Source organism: Danio rerio, chromosome 8 (assembly GCF_049306965.1).
Source record: "Danio rerio strain Tuebingen ecotype United States chromosome 8, GRCz12tu, whole genome shotgun sequence".
NCBI lineage: Eukaryota > Metazoa > Chordata > Actinopteri > Cypriniformes > Danionidae > Danio > Danio rerio.
Genome location: NC_133183.1, coordinates 31,802,452 through 31,820,822, shown reverse-complemented (window position 1 = coordinate 31,820,822; position 18,371 = coordinate 31,802,452). Strand labels below are relative to the sequence as shown.

At 31.2% G+C, this 18,371-nt stretch overlaps 1 protein-coding gene across 1 annotated transcript; it reads right to left on the bottom strand.

The window, feature by feature from the left end:
* Window positions 1-4,818: 4,818 nt before the first annotated feature.
* Window positions 4,819-13,218, bottom strand: tspan36 (tetraspanin 36). Its single transcript, NM_001002748.2, is given in 7 exon segments — window positions 4,819-5,416; window positions 5,496-5,579; window positions 7,623-7,772; window positions 7,877-7,972; window positions 9,784-9,858; window positions 10,037-10,228; window positions 12,929-13,218. Coding segments are annotated over 7 exon segments (732 nt in total). The 5' UTR covers window positions 12,989-13,218; the 3' UTR covers window positions 4,819-5,341.
* Window positions 13,219-18,371: the final 5,153 nt, after the last annotated feature.

The window sequence follows — 18,371 nt, the reverse complement described above, 5'->3', positions numbered from 1 at the left end:
GCTAAATAAATGCTCAAATCTATTTAACTGAATGTATTGTAATTACATTACAACATCGATGCAGTAAAAACAACTTTGTGAAGTTGAAAATAGTCACATTAAGCTTTCACCGGAAGTTTATCGTTGGCTATAAGTGGCCAGCCCAGAGTCCTGAACTAAACATTATTAAAAATCTCTGGAAATTCCTTGGGGGGGAAAAGTGAGGAGCAAGAAACCAATACAGTCAGTGAACTGAGGAAGAGAGCAGACTGTTCAACTATTCGAGTATTACCTTGTACTTTAAACACGGGTGAAACATGTATCAGAAGAGTTTTCCATTGTGCCTTGAAACTGTTTATCATTTTAACAGGATAAAGCGAACAGAAATGTCATGTCAGCCTATGATTAAAGTCTCCCAGAGCTTTGCTTCTCTGTTTTGCACTCACACACACTCTCAGTCTTTTCGTCCTCATTCTGTTAATGCGCCTTCAACTCTTCTGTGATAAATGTTTAGAGACTGTCCACTGCTAACAGAAAGTGCAGCGGTTCCTGGAAATAAGCTAACAGCTCGGAGATGCAGAGATGCAGTATCTCTGGATTTCTCAGCAGGAGAGACTGTGGTGTGTTTTTGGCTGCCCTCCAAACGCCTCATCCCAGCTGAGGTCAGGTTACCGAGCCGAGGACTCACTGCGAGAGGAGGAAATTAGATAAATCTACATTTCCTCTGTCCAAATAACACCTGAGTCAGCGCTCAGAGAGAGAAAGATAATGTAAAATATTAAATGTACAGTTTATTATTATTTATTATTGCTGTTTTTATTTAATATTTTTTGTTTATTGTATTTTTTATTGATGTTTGTTTTTTATCATTACTTCTATGTAGCCATTTTTTGTTTTTGAGGACCTTATATTGTATAGACACAAATGTTGCAGCTAGCGTACAGTTTTAAGATTCTATCCAAAGCTATTCATTAGTTTTTTTTTCTAAATTATGCAATGAATTGCCTGTCCTTCATTTTAAACATAATTTAATATCACTTGAATCTTTTTTATTATTATAACATTTTAACAGTACAGAAATAGACATGCCAGGGGGTAATTATAAATTAAACACAAATATACAGTAATCAAATGAAAACATTGTAGAATTCACAAAGATTTAAAGTATATAAGGCTTTAAGAGTCTGATACTACTAATATATGAGCAATTCAGTCATCAATACCTTACAATTCATTTTTTTATTGGTAAATTTTGTTAGCAAAATAAGAAAACTAATTAAATAAAAACAAATTTCTCTTGACTAGGATACATAGTAAAGCCAAAAGGTTTCCCCCACAACAAAAAAGAGGTTTAGAACACTGAAAATTATTATTAATAAATTTATCACTCTGTCTCCTAGGTTCTGCGATTGCTTGTGGAAATTCCAAATTGAACCAAAACAAACCATTACAATTGGCTTAAGGTTGGCAAGCAAAATTCGGGACATTGCATTTTACAGTCTATTATTGCAACCTGCAGAACCTGGGAACTTAAAAAAGTGTCCTCTGATTGCAAGGTTGCAGTGACCTCTAATGGATTAAATTGTACATTACATAGAATCTGATACTTGAAATTACATGTAACCCTCACTGTGTATTCAACATCTGAATATATATTTTTTGCACCCTTAAAGGAAAGGGTTTCACTGCTTTAGATGCTACAGACCCTTATTTATGAGATTGATTTTGTGAGGTGTCCCAGTCCTAAAAATTGAAACGCATTTACACTGAAGAAATTATGTCTGCACGATTGTTGCAAACTGTTTATATGGGTTGAATTTAAGCAAAAAAAATTAATTTAGTAATGTTCAACTTAATTTGTTTGTTTAAATTTACCTCAAATAAATTGTTTACAACCACTTAAATAAAATAAAATAAATAAGAAAACTAAATCCAATGAATCATCTGTAAATCTTTTTTTTTTTCAGTGTAGGCTGTTTTATGTCACCTTGGAATTATAAGGCTCTATCTGCGTTCTGAATGATTTTGAGATATTGAGCTATGTAAATATATATATATATATATATATATATATATATATATATATATATATATATATATATATATATATATATATATATATATATATATATATATATATAGTTTTTGCATTTCATAGCAAACAGCATGTGTGTAACATAAATGTAAACATGTTTTTATTTAATAAGAATATGTAAATATCTCAGTTTTGACAAAAAATGTGAGATAGAATCTTATAATTCTAAGATGACAAATTATTGAATTGATTTAATTTAATGTGTTTTTTAAATTCAAGTTTTTTTCTTCTGGTTCATGACAAAATAATACAAAAACACATATTACAAATGATCACGGCCTAAATGTAAAGCCAGGACGTGGTTACTATGGACAAAATTACAATATTATAAAAAGAAATTGGTGAGTAATTTTAAATTGTGAACCAAGACATTGTCACATCTTCCCACACTGGTATACATACAAGGACCCCTGCGTTGTCCTTATTACGTAATTTATAAAGTAATTGTTCATATGAAGCTGTTTCAGTCATTATATTGACCAATTTTTTTAACTCTGAAATTTTGGGAGTTTTTCAGTTTTTAAGATGACTCTAGCAGTTACTGAAATCCCCACTATGATCACTGTAAGCTCTATTTTTGCAATATTTGGCATCTGTTCCCTATCTCCCAGTAAGCATAACCTTGGTGACAGGTATTAATGCTCCAAGTCATTTACTCAGAATATTTATAGTTTGGTGCCAAAACGGCTGAACTAGTGAACAGTCCTAAATACAATAAATAAATGTGCCTCTTTCTTTTTGACATTTTCAACAAACATTATTATTTGCCAAACTCAATAATTTAATTTTTTAAATATATATATACACCAGACCCGTAGCCAGCCTATTGAAAGGGGTGGTTCTTTTTCTGAAAAAGTGAACTTAAAGTTAAAGTTATTTGCCTCATTTTTCTATTCAATTGTGCAGTTTATTGACATTTTAAGCACTAATCTTTGCTGGATCAGCTTGTCGTGTGGTGATCATAACCACACTTTTTTGATGCACTAAAAATGTTTCTTACAATTTCGTCAAAGTGCTCACTGTACTATTTTACAACAAAGTATTTATTTACAAATTTGGATTTAGACTGTAAATGAATTCACTTTTATAAATATTGTTATGAAATTAGCATTTTAAATAAAAAACAAAACAAAAAACAAAAAAAAGAAATATAATTTTTTTTTATTATTTTATTAATATTAAATAGGAATCTGGTAAAACTTGTTTTAAAATAAAAACTGTAGCCTATGGGCTAATAAAAACTTGCCAGCTCATTCAACTTTCTTCAGTTTCCAGTTTTGTCACTTAAATAATAATTAAAAATTAAATATCTTAAAGCCTTCATATATTCATATATTTTTACAATTTATGATGGCAGATCAGTTAAAAATGGGATAGATGAGCTCATATAGTGGCCAAATTTTGGACTTTGTCTGGCTATGGGCCTATACACTACAGGTCAAAAGTTTGAAATGTTTCACCAAGGCAGCAATTACTTAATCAAAAATACTGTACAAATTGTAAAATGTTATAAATAGCTTCAAAAGAAGTGTATAATTTAATTTAATTATTTATTCCATTGATTTTAGAGATGAATTTTCAGCGGCAATACTCTAGTGCTCAGTCACCTGATCCTTTAGAAATCACTCTAATGTTAACTATTATTATTATTATTGTTATTATTTTTAATAGTAATACTATAGTAATATTATTTGACTTGACTTATTTTTTCTTGATTCATTTAAAGTAGTTTTCCCCACAAATAAGGAATGTTAATATGTTTTTGTGTTATTTACATTAAAAACTGGGCCAACAGCGGATTTTGATCATAACAGTCAGTTTCACAGTGTGTTTTTAAAAGCGATATCTTCACAAATGTGTCAGCAAAAGACAGATACCAACTTAAGTCAACGCCTTCAATTTATCAACATTCACATGAGTATTTCCACAGAAACTGGATTTGAGGATCACTATTACCATGCATATTTACAGTAGGTGTGGGTGTGTATATATATATATATATATATATATATATATATATATATATATATATATATATATATATGTGTGTGTGTGTGTATAGTTTTTAAAGACAATTATTTTGTTCATCAAGGCAGCATTTATTAAATGTAAAAACAAAACCATTTGTTAAATATGTATTAAACAACTCATTTCTTTTTGTATGTAGTTTCAAATGATATGATTACACCAGTCATTATTGCTTTTATTACTATTACCATAAATAATAATAATTTATATTAGAGTGATTTCTGAAGAATCATGTGACTTAAGACTGGAGTAATGAAGCTAAAAATGTATCTTTAAAATTACAGAAATTTATGATTCAATTAAATGATAAACTACTTTTGAACTTGTAGTTCAATAACATTTCACAATTTTAAGGTTTGTATGGTATTTTTGATGAAGTAAATGTAGCCTTGGTGAGCAGGAGAAGCTTATTTTAAAACTTTTAAAAATCCGTCTGACCCCAAACTTTTGACCAGTAGAGTGTGTGTGTGTGTGTGTGTGTGTGTGTGCGTTTTATTTTAGATTTACATTTTGTATAATTTATTTGAATGTCATACATTTTCACCACAATCATCAAAACAACTTTAGAAATTAGTCAAATTCTATTATTGTTATTACCTAATTATATTTGTTTCAGTATAATGTATGTGTGCTTGAAATGATGCCGAGCAGTAATTTGGGAATAATTACCAACATGCATTTTGGTGATCTTCAAAAGAAGAAGAAAAACAAAATCACTCAGAGCAATTTATTTCTATAATTTAATATCCTTCTGTTTGAACCATTTTATGTAATATAATAAACAGACAACAGTAAGACAGAAATCATGTAGACAGCAGCAGTAAGGAAAAAACAAATACCCACAAACGCATAAAATCCTTAAAACATTTTTCAACTTTGAAGTTTGACCTATACATTTGAAATATTTGGTGAAACGCCGCTGTAGTAACATATCCTAATACCTTGTGCAGTAAATATAAATACAGTATTTGGTATTTATCTGGCAGAAAAACCATCAACCATCAAAGAACATCATAGTTTTCAGCCCTCTTTCGAATCTAATAATGCTCAGTATTTCAGACCAAACACTTCAGCTTGTGCTTTGGCATTCAAAGCAAACGGCAATAAAAGTAACTGAGTGTGTGTGTGTGTGTGTCAGCACTGTTGTCGATGGTGCCAGTGAGGCTGTGTTTAGCTGCACAGTATAGAGAATGTAGAGATTCTCTGAACAGAGAAAAAGATGGATTCAGGAGACTCTGATCATGCGTACAGAGGTTGATACTCATTCTTCTTGCTCTTGCAGGTGATCACGCAGACGCTGAGCATCCCAAAAAACTGAAAAACACACAAAACATGCTGTTGAAAATTCACTGATAAATAAAGATGAAGAGGAAGTTAAAATGTGTTGATGTACCTTTATGATAGCAAAACCCAGGATGACCAGCATTGCATAGCTGAGCACATCTTGAAGCACCTGCTCCAGTTTAGCTTCACACCCCTGGGGAAACAACATGTCTTTGTTTTATTTTGTTTTTTCCATGAAACAAAATTGTTCGTTATTGTCAAAAAAAAAAATTCCAAAAGTTTTTTACTTGACAGTTGAAATGAAGCAAATGTTTATACTATATTCTATTTATAAATGAGCCGAATCAACACAATTATTGAGTTTTTTGATACACAACTTAATTGTTTTGTTCAATCCACTTAAATTTGTATTAAAAAAAAAAAAACTATGAAGTTAACTTATTATATATTTGTGTTGGAACAACATGAAATTTGTTTGAAACCCAGCATTTTTTACAGTGTGTGTGTATGCATGCATACATACATACATAGTTAAAGTCAGAATTATTAGCCCCGTTTTTATTTATTTATTTATTTTTCCTAATTTCTGTTTAACGGAGAGCAGATTTTCTTCAACACATTTCTAAACATAATAGTTTTAATAACTCATTTCTACTAACTGATTTATTTGATCTTTTTTATGATGACAGTAAATAATATTTGACTAGATATTTTTCAAGACACTTCTATGCAGCTTAAAGTGACATTTAAAGGCTTAACTAGGTTAATAGGGTATATGCCGAGCTAGTGTTGCTCCCATACTGATAAACTTCCGGTGACCTGTTATTAGGAGTTTTTTTCCCATTTTATAGGGTTCCTTTTACAGCATCGATGTTTTAATGAAATTAAAATACAATCAGTTAAACAGACTTTGGCATTCATTTAGTTGCTCAAGTGTAAACAAGACAAAAAGCCGTTTACTCGCACACGCCTGTCAGAATCGGCAGGCTAGCGTAGAAGCTCCATTTAATATACCGAGGTAAAATAAATGTTCATATTATAAAGACATGGTGGGGAAAATGTAATTTAATGCAGTGCTTCTTGTACAATCTGAGACCCACTTTATATCGGATATCACTCATCCCATGGAGATCGCTGATTTTTAAAAGAAAACAGACCTAAAACGCGCTGATTTTGCATTGGCATATAGTTTACTGGAAGCGGTTAACCCAGGTTATGGGCAAATTAAGTCCTATTAGCATGCTTCGGCATATACCCTATTAGGTTAACTAGGCAGGTTAGAGTAATTAAGCAAGTTATTGTATAATGATGGTTTATTCTGTAGACAATCGGAAAAAAAGAAGCTTAAAGGGGCTAATAATTTTGACCATAAAATGTTAAAAAAAATAAAAATAAAAAAAAAATAAAATTATTTTTTTTATAATATATTTTTATAATATTTTTAAAATATTAGTTTTATTCTAGCCAAAATAAAACAAATAAGACCTTCTCCAGAAGAAAAAAGTATTATTAGACATACTGTGAGAATTTCCTTGCTCTGTTAAACATCATTTGGGTAATATGTAAAAAAGAACGAGGGGGGAGGAGTGAAAACGGTTGAATTATGACTTCAACTGTATATCTATATACAAGCAATTTATAAACTAAACTTGGTTAAGTTTAAAGAACAACAAAATATATAATAAAAAAAGTACAAATATTAAAATGAAAACAAATATTATACAAAAGACAAAATTAAAAAACTATAACACAAATTTCCAATAAAGTATAAGGTTTGAGTACAACATTTACAGAAAAAGCTACAAAGAAATTAAAAAACAGATAAAAAAAACTAATTATTCAATTTTGAACTAAAATGATTGAGATTTAAGACCAATTAAATAAATTTTATATAGCTGAAAAAGATACTAAAATTATAATGAAACTTGATATAAAAAATATCAAATTGTTTAAAAAAAAAATGAGGTTAGAGTACTAAATGTTAACCAGGAAAGTAAATTTAAACAAAATATACAATTTTAAATTAGATGAAAACAAACAAATAATATAACATCAAATTAGTTTGGAGTTCTAGTACCCAAATTAAAACTAATACAAGAATGAGGTACTATAGAAAACAATACTGAACTTCATAGAAATTAAATAGACAAAAGAAATTAAACAGTAGAAAAACAACACCGTTTACTGAATACATTGGCATTCATTATCATAAACGAGTCAGTTTTTCCATTCAAACCTGTGTGTTCAGCAGATCTGGCTGGGAGAGCTGACCAGTGCACTGCGTCATGTTTGCTTTACAGCAGGATTGAGGCACAGTGTTGTTATGTTGGGCAAACCACGATGTTAAAGTCCAGTCGGTCTGGTTTTTCACACCACAGCACTCCAGCTGGAAATGTACAAGTGGACAGTGATGTAAAAAGACACTGACATTGTGTCTGTCATTTTCTGAGTGACCAGAAGAAGATTGCAATAAATTATATAAAGCTTTACCTGAGACTGCAAGTAATCCACTGCATGAGTTTCACTGTTCAGACCATCATACTTCAGGAAGACGTCATTCATTGACTTTTCTAGGTCACCCCTAATCTGTAAATAACATAAAATAACTTGTAATCATTCAGATTCCCACATCATATATTAAAGGGGCTATGAAGAAATAACTGAAAATATGCTTGTACTAAAAAAACATCTAAGTTTTGGTAATTAAAAATGATCTAAAAATCAATCTTCCAAATAGACAGTTTTTGGAAAAGGCCTTTTATTATGTAGGAGTGAGTCTAAACTGTGCCTCTACAAAAGGTAAACACCGACTTCTTCATAACGGACTCTTAGGCTCCTCCCACCAGCAGGTAAATAACAAAAAATGTAAAAGCATAGAAGCCAAATAATGAAGTTGGAGGACACATTTTGGACAAGACATTGCGCCCTTCAAGGGATGAGTGTTGTGATAGTAACTGAAAAATAGTAACTAGTTACAGTTACTTCATTCAAAAAGTAACTCAGTTACTTTATCAATTACTTACATCAATGGTCTCAAATTCCTGGAGGGGCGCAGCTCTGCATAGTTGAGCTCCAACCACCTCCAACTCACATCTGCTTAATAGTCTCCAGTAGTCTTAAAAACCTTGATTAGTTTGATAAGCTGTGTTTGATTAGGGCTAAAGCAAAACTGTGCAGAGCTGTGGCCCTCCAGAAAGTGAGTTTGAGACCTATGATGACTTACACCATAAAGTAACCATTAATCCCACAATGCGTCTCCGCTGTAAACAAGAAGATGTACGCTAGACTGCAGCAAAAATTTATTCATTTACAAAGTATTGGACAAACACGTTATCTTTACAAGATGACGTTGAATGAGGAGTTCCTATATTTAAAAAAATAATGCATTACAGTATTAGTTACTGTCAAAAGAAATGTCGTTACAGTAACATGTTATTGTCCAACACTGCAAGGGATGCACCAAACTTTCAGCTGACAAAAACAGCCAGTTTTTCGTTTGAAAGAGCAAAATGACTGTAAATGTAAGACAAAAAATGGCTATACTGCATCACTCTGCCCAGCCGTAGGCAGTGCACAGAATTTACCCACTCTCCAAATGTAGTCACAGTGCAGCATGAAGTGGCTTTCCCACAAGACACAGGAACCGATGCATTATAAAACCCATTGATTTCAATGTGTTGCAGTGCCTAGTTTGCGACTAACTTGATCGAATGCAGCGGTCAGAGTTCAAATTAGCTACCTGTATACTTATCGAAGTATTCATAGTTATGCATTTAGCAACACGCCAACAGGACATTTCTATGTAGTACAATTTTTTTGCTGCTTGCAATGGACCGTTTACACAAGTCACAATGGTGCGTGTTATCTTAAATCCTCAAAAAAAAACATTGGGAGATTTTACCCAAAGTAGCTGATAAAATTATGCCTCGACTCATGCACTGTCAATACATTTTTACTCTCAATAAAATGTTTATTTTATTAGCTTGTGATTTTTAAAATCTATATCATTTTATTTTATTCAAGTTGTTGAGTCAATAAAAAAATAAAAACTAAATAAATTTTATATATATATATATATATATATATATATATATATATATATATATATATATATATATATATATATATATATATATATATATATATATATATATATATATATATATATATATAATAACTAATAATACCAGTGGTTGTGAGTCTAATAAACCACAGCTATTCAAACATTGATGATGAAGAAAGAAAATACCCCAAAACAGGCTTTTAATTCTAAAAATCACTACTTTTTGATGGAAAAAAATATATATTTTTAAACTTGGCGCTTACACAATAGTACAAAATAAAACTATAAAAAGTTAGTTTTAAATACAATAAAAACTTTTTTTTTAATTACTTACTCTGCCCCTGTAGATGATGCCGAACACAAAAGCGGTGACTTCAGCTGCGAAGATTAGCATGATGATGATAAGAAACTGAAGGGAAAGTCAGAGAAAAGTACACTGTATTAAAACTTGCATAATAATGAAAGCAGTTCTGCTTGAGAAAAAAAAGGAACAGAAACCACCTCATGGACCCTGTTGATTTTGTTTAAATCAGGTAAACAAACAAATGCTTTGGGCACAGAATACAGACAAGACGGTTCAAACTTACAAGGCCTAAACCAACTTTCGACTCTCTCAGAGTTGCACAGCAGCCGACGAACCCAATGATGAACATGACCACCGCTACACCAATGATGATGGCGGCTGGGATGAGGGTGTGTCTGTCAGACATGAAGTCCTCAAAGTTGTTGTAGCTCTTGATCACATAGGAGCCAACATATGCGAGGGCCGCTCCAGCAGCCTGAAAATAACACCAGCACAACAGATAGGTCACTTACACGATCGTTGGATTTACAGAATTATTCCAAAATATACTCAAGAACGACTTATGTTTTTGATAAACATTAGAGTCATGTGGTGTAACCAAAGAAAAAAAAAAAAAAAAAGAGAGAAGTTTTAAAATGTTACTTTAGACCTTAAAAAAATTGGCCCCTTTAATGAAAGACAAAGTAAGGTAAAGTAAACTGTCATATGGTGTGACTCCCCAAAACAACTTACATCAGTTTTTTTAACTAAATATAAAAATAAATAAAACTTAATAGCCAACCAAATATTTAATTTAAATCTAAAAAAGTCAATCATGTGAGCGAATATCATGTATTCATAGTGTAAAAAAATGATAAATTTATTATTGTTTTATGATTACACCAATTATGTCAAAAGGGAACATAAGATAACAGTTCTAAAAATAAAAATAAAGCCTGTAAATGTTGTAGTATATAAAATAATATTTTATTAACCATGCTCAAAACTTTATTATATTACTTAATTATATTATAATTATATAAAAACCAAATTACAACAACATTTAATAATTTTTATTTCATTTATCAGTGATTTGTTAATCTAGCACAAGTGCAAGTTAACATGATAAAAAGCACACAAAATCAAGATGCAACCTAAAATTCTTAAATAAAATTAATTAGTTTAAAGATAATAATAATAATAATAATAATAATAATAATAATAATAATAATAATAATAATAGATTAATACTAAAAATACCTATAGTTAAATATTGCATTACATTAAAAAATAAATAAATCAAACAGTACATTCATAAATAAATTAGAATAATATAAACCAGACAAATCTGAAATTATTTAACAATGATTTAAAAAATATATATGGTTTCAAAACCCATCAAAATAAATGGCATATTAACTTTAATATTTTCCCAAAACACTTAAATACATTTAAAAATAAACTAATATTTTTAAACCCAAGACACTTATTTGTCATGTCATTGTTTTCAATAATAATAAATGATTCACCCTCTCTCACATGATGTCATAACATGTCATTTCATAACAAATACACTATGGAATTCTGGGTTTATGTCGGACTTGCAAAGCACATGATTCGGTGTGTTTCTTCAGCAGTTCATCACGAGACCATGAGTAACCCTCTCCTGCCCTCTAATCTTTCCTGGAACGCTGGTCTTGTGCCTCAGCTTGAGCAGAAGCAGAAGCAGCACAGCGAACACACAACCCCCTGACATACAAATCTACACAAGACAACAGCCATAAGTCAGCTTAAAGAAGACGATCAGACGACAAGACTTTCACTTCCCAGATTTTGTTACTTGATTCCGCCTCACAAAACCAAATTGCATGATGTGCAGAAATGACCAGAGAAAGAAAACAAAGGGGCCACAGAATACTTGCACTTTTGTTTAAATTATCATATGATTCATAGTTATTTATTATATTGATATTTTACAATTATATATACATACAAATTGAATCAAACGTTTGAGTTAATATAAAGAAATATTGAATATACAAAAAACACATAACAATTGGTTGTTTAGCTTTTTTTTTGGCATAACAATAAGTTATTCGTTTTTGAACTTAAATATAATTCACTCAACATATGACTTTGTTTCGAACTAGTTCAGTATAAATAAAGTGGAAAACACTTTAGGGCAATTTTGAAGCGACTATTTTTTTTTTCCCCAAGCATAGTTTTTATTATTCTCTGAGCAAAATAAATTAATCTGGCTACTTTGAGGAGTTCATGCCCACTGAAGCCAGAAATGAGTGTTGACAGCTAATAAGCCAAGTCAGATGACTAGGCCTACCTGATGGCACGGACAAGTTGGGCATCAACAATCTTTATTTTCAAAAACCGTAAGTCACGTTAGAAGCTCTGACAGCTACTGCCTGCTAAGTAAGATGTAAACAAGTGTAAACAAGCTTGGTTTAACGTTGCAAAAGACACAAAAGCACTTTCACATGGTTTTCTTAAGAGCATAAACAAACAAGTGACTCCCCCTAAATTAAATTAATTCCAGAGAAAAGCTCGCTGTCAGAAGCTAAAGACTCTGACTAAACATTCATTTAGAGTCTGCGGGAAGACAAGAAACAAACTCTGGATGAATACAAGCTATTGTGATGCTTATAAAGAACTTTTCTGCCTGCAAATAGCTACAGTATAGCGACCACCCTGCTGAAAAATCCAGCTTAAACCTGCCTAGGAGGGTTGGCTGGTTTTAGCTGGTCAACCAGCCTGGTTTTAGAGGGGTTTTGGCCACTTCCAGGCTGATTTCCAGCCATTTCCAGCCTGGACTTAGCTGGTCAGGCTGAAAAGTGACCAGCTAAAACCTTCTAAAACCAGCTTGACCATCCTGGTTTTAGCTGGACATAGCTGGTTTTGGCTGGGCTTCCAGCCTGGCAAGGCTGGTCAAGCTGGCTTTCTGGTCGTCTCCCAGCCTGTCCAGCCAAGACCAGGCTGGAAATGGCTGGAAACCAGCCTGGTGGCCAAAACCCCTCTAAAACCAGCTAAAACCAGCCAACCATCCAAGGCTGGTTTAAGTTGGATTTTTCAGCAGGGCAAACAAATACGATGTCAATATTTTAGGGCACAAAACGTTATAGATATAATGTCTAAGCTATATTTATGGAAACATAATTTATGACTAAAAATATGACAAACTTACCCAAAATATTAAACTGAGTAACAAAAGAATGGTTTTTGATGTTATAATTCCGCAATCCATGTCTGCTGCTGAAAGATGGTGGTCGATGAAGAGATGAAATGTTTCCAACTGTTTGGGACGCTTTCTTTTCCCTCGTGTTCTTTATAGATCAGTAGTTTGTCACATGCTTTCTCATACTCGCATTGCGGGAACTCCCCCCAGGTCCTAAATACCGCACACATCATTCATCCGCGCTGCTCTGTCCATGTGCGGAAATACGTGTGGCGTGACGCGCAATACTGAGACTTTAGAATAGTATATAGACTCGTGATAAAGAAGCTCTGATATCCTGTATAAAAGCTGCTCTGCATTTACACAACTGAAATAAAGCATTTTTTTTCCTGGCATGGATGGGTGGTCCTTAAAGTTTACCTTTTTTCTGTTTAGACTAGTGAAACAGAAAAGAAAAGAAAGAAAACTATTCATTGAAAGTTTTTTTTTTTTTTTTGAGGAATTAAAAATGTTGTTTTATGGCATCACTGTGAAAAACCTTTTTTGGTTATTCCTGGGTTCACTTTTAAGAGTGTATAGCTACAAGTTACAAATATAAATATTTGGTTATAAATATGTGAAGTTTTTTCATTCATTAATTTTCTTGTCGGCTTAGTCCCTTTATTAATCCGGGATCGCCACAGAGGAATGAACCGCCAACTTATCCAGCAAGTTTTTACGCAGCGGATGCCCTTCCAGCCGCAACCCGTCTCTGGGAAAAATATATGAAGTTTTACATGTACTGTATAAAGTCCATGTCTAATAGTTTAATATGACAACTTTTACTCTTAGTTTTGTTGTTTTAAAACGAGCAAAAAGATGTAGAGAATATTTCTTCAATGAAAATGACAAACGGCAAAATCTGAAGTATGAGAAGAGTGGTTAAGATGGTTTTTGCAACATGGTTGCTAGTTTGTTATCAGCACAAGGTGGGCCTAGTTAATTTATATAGTTTCTTTACTCAACCACATTCAAATTTCAGTCTAGAGACAGAATTTGTTGCTACAGTATAGGTGGCAAGGTACATTTTTAAATAAAGATACAACACATTAATCCAGAAATAACTGCTAAAATAAAGAAATAACATTTTAAACTGAGGGTGTCATGGTGGCGCGGGTATTAGGTCGCCTCACAGCAAGAAGGTCGGTGGTTTGAGGCCTGGCTGAGTCAGTTGGCATTTTTGTGTGAAGTTTGAATGTTCTCCCTTATGTTGGGTTTCTTCCGGGTGCTTCAGCTTCCCCCACAGCTCAAAGACATGTGGTGCAGGTGAATTGAATGAGCTTAATTGTGTGTTTATGCAGAAGTGTATGGGTGTTTCCCAGTGTTGGGTTGCACATGGAAGGGTATACACTGCATAAAACATATGCTGGATAAGTTGGCAGTTTATTTCGCTGTGGCGTCCCCTGATAAGTGAATTGACTAAGCCTAAAAGAAAATAAATGAATGAATGAATGAACGAATAAGTTTCAAACTGATATTTTTAATTAAGGTTTTTAAAAATGTTTTTTTTTCATCATACTTGATTCATTTGGCTTTTATGGCTAATATATAATAATATGGAACTCATAAGGATTAAAATAATGTGTGTTTGTATCTCAACTATACAGTTAAATCAGCACAGTTGATAAAATGTAATTTCTTTCTTTATTAAAAATTCACATATGTCCTTCATGCATGCAGACATTATTTTATCTATCTATATATCATGAAAAATGAACATGTTTTCAGACATATAGGAATATTTCACATAATTTACATTGTTTTTATACTGTAAACTGTATTTCTATTGAACTACACTGAAAAAAGTATTTATTGGATTTACAACATTTTAAGGTAACTTGTTGCAAACAATTTATTTGGGCTGAATTTAAACAAATTAAATTGAGTAATGCTTGACTTAAGTTGTTTGTTTAAATTCAGCTCATATAAATTCTTTGCAAACACTTACAGTACCTCAACATTTTTTTTGTATTTTTGTAAATCCAATGAATATTTTTATCATTGTACCCTAACTCTACCCGTGTGTAGTTTTATTTTTTGAAAATAAAAGTCTTTTATAAGTCTTTTGGAAAATAGGCAATGTCCTCATCAGCAATGTCCTAATAATTCACTATCTCCTTGTAAATCCTTTGTCAAAAGCACACAAACAGACAGGCAGGCAGACAGACAGAAGAACACATTGGACATTTCTTATGTCCTTATCTTCATAATTGTTTTGCATGTACACAAATGGCATTTTCTATTGCCCTGCAGGACACTTACAGAAAAGTTTGTGTGTTTTTACTTTCTCAAAAAAAAAAAAAAAAAAAAAAAAAAAAAAAAAAAAAATATATATATATATATATATATATATATATATATATATATATATATATATATATATATATATATATATATATATAATTTATAAGCCTTTTGAAAACTAGGACATGGCCAATAAGTCACCTTCTTTTATATATTACTTATGCCATACCCAAGTCATTACTTAACCAATAAGCGAGGTAAGCAGCTGCTTAGGGCCCCGGGAAATTAGCGGGCCCCAGGAAGCCTATATTAATCATATAGCTCTTTTATACATTTCTATCATATGTTATAAAAACTCTCTATAACCATTACGATTTTAATGTTATTACTTCTTTTCAATCTTCTATTTCAAACACCTGTCAGATGATGAGCACTGTGAGCTTGTTAAGAGAGGGTCTGCTGAAATAAAAGATCATTTCCAAGTGAAAAGTGATGCTCACCAATTCACAAAATGCAATTATAAATTTTATATGACAAATGGTGAAAATATTAGTTTCAATTCACAGAAATTGATACACAAATATTAAAATCTAATCAGATATATGGGCAATTAACTGTATTGTTAGTTTGCAAACTTGTTTTTTCTTTGTCAATTTAATGTATTTTGTTTTACATTAAGAAGATAAAGGTTACACTTTAAATATATTTTAAAAATGCAGTTTATTTACAAAATACAAACAAAAAACTAATCAACACTCTCATAAAAAAGGTAAACAGTGGTACACATAATGTACCTTAAGAAACAGTTTTGTACCTTTGTAAAAGTTGTACCTTATGGTACAGAAAAGACATCTTATGATACTGTTCTGTACCTTTTCTGGTACAATTGAAAAAGGTACACAATTGTTCTCATAAAAGAAATACATAGTGTTGGACAACTCCTTTATTACAATATTTATGAATATATATATTACTGGAAAGGCAAAGTGATTTTATGAATAATTTACATTTTAAAACATGAATCAACATTTAAAAGCATATGATTAAAGAAACTCTGAAACATTCATTATTAAGTAATACAAAACAACTGGTAAAACAAAACTATCGGTATTGTAAACTAAACATTTGAGACATTTTTTATAAACATTTGGTAAGCATTTTCTAACAAATACATTTTCATTATTGATATCCGCACCTTTTGGCATTCGCTTTCCACTATATGCACGTGAGCTGGCAAAAGTCCTGCATATGCAAAGTTCATGCAGACATTTAGTACTGTAAAATGAATCAAACATTGTGCATATCTTGTTACAATACTTTTGCATAAATATATTTCTGTTTTGACATTGATAAATAATTATAATAATAATATTTTACAGAAATATAATAATGAAAATAATTAGAAAAAAACAACAACAAAGGGACATTTTGGTTTCCCATGGTACAAATCATGCCCTTAAAGGTACAGACTGCAATGGTACAAATTTGTTTCTTTGTCTTAAGTTATGATTCTGCTCCATAAAAAGGTACTGCCAGTGACAAGGGCTTGCACCTTCTTTGGTACAATATTGTACCATTTTGTCTGATGAGTGTATATACAGAGAAAGAGAATGATTAAGTTTCAATGCTACCTAGAATTACTTAGTGCCCCCAAATCACTAAATCTGCCCCATGCTTATATGTCTCACATACACTCACACATAAACACAGCCTCTGCATATGCATTTTATTATCTACGATTGACAACTGCATACATTGCGATAAGGCTGTATCAACTGTATGCACGCTACCACCTTTCATATTTCACAAAATGATATGCTATCTTTATAAGATTCAGTTTAGAAAATGTCCATTAATAACAGACATTGAAATAGACATCTTGCTTTTAACTCTTTCAACAGCAAGCCTCTAAATTTAATAAATATGATAAATGTGAGTAATTAATAACATGTTTTTCTTTTAGGATGAACTAGCACTTTATGCTCCACAGTTAAAGGAGAAACGGTTATTTATTATAATTATAATTATAATTATTATAATGAAAAATAGCGTGCATGCCTACCATGCTCAGCATAATTGAGTTCACCCCATTTTGAAAATTAATATTTTTTTTCCATTTCTCAGTGAATGTAGGCCATATATTTTGGTGCATTAAAACAAAAAAGATTTATCAAACAGATATATTTATGAAATTAATAATTTAGTCACCAAGCATATTTAGAAATTGAAAGATAATGCAATGAAATTCAAGCAAAATATTGCAAAAAAATTGCAACCTACAAAATTTTAACTCAATTTTTCATTGTTTTGCTTCTCTTGATTTCTCTTCTGTTTAAAATTTGCATATAATATTTTTCTATAACATATAAATTTGGCTGTACTAGTTTTTGGACCATTATTGTTAGTTATTTTGTCAGATTAGCTCCAGATTTTGCTTCAAAACTGACTAATCTATTTAATGTATATGCACAAATATAATATTGTAGAGCTTCCTATTAAAAGATTTAAAAGATAGATTTGTGAGGGGTGTACTTATATATGCCGAGCATTGTAAATTCATGTGCAGATAAGGTCTTTAACACATTTTTATTATGTGCTGCAAAAACAATGCATTAAAACTGCTGCTTTTATAAAAATGAATCACAAATTAATATTTATTAAATCTGCTTAATACTTTAGACTTTATTTTTTGATATTTTCATTTTTCTGTTTGATTAATGATATTAATTTTAACATGCAAAATGGATAATTAGGTTGTAAACCATAAAATTTAAAACAATGTAGTGTAGAACCTACTCAAAAGCCTTTTATTTAGGATAAAAATGTATTATTTTTTCTTATTAGTATGACATTTGTCAATAAATAGGCTATTAAAACACTGAATAGGGGCAGAGCTTTGTTAAACTGGTGAAAAAGATTTAATAAAAATCACAATAACAATCTAATCAGTAAATTACTTTTAATAACAACAACAATGTTAATAAAAACATGACCAGAAACTTATGGAGCAAGCAAAACAACCAAAAGGGTCCTTTTAGGTCATTAATCAACCAACTGACATGGCATCAGAGATAAGGTTTCTGCAGTCTGGGAGACTCCCTTCCAGTCTCATTACTCTCTAGAAGATTTTCTACAAACTGTATAAAATAAAATAAAAACGTAAAAATAA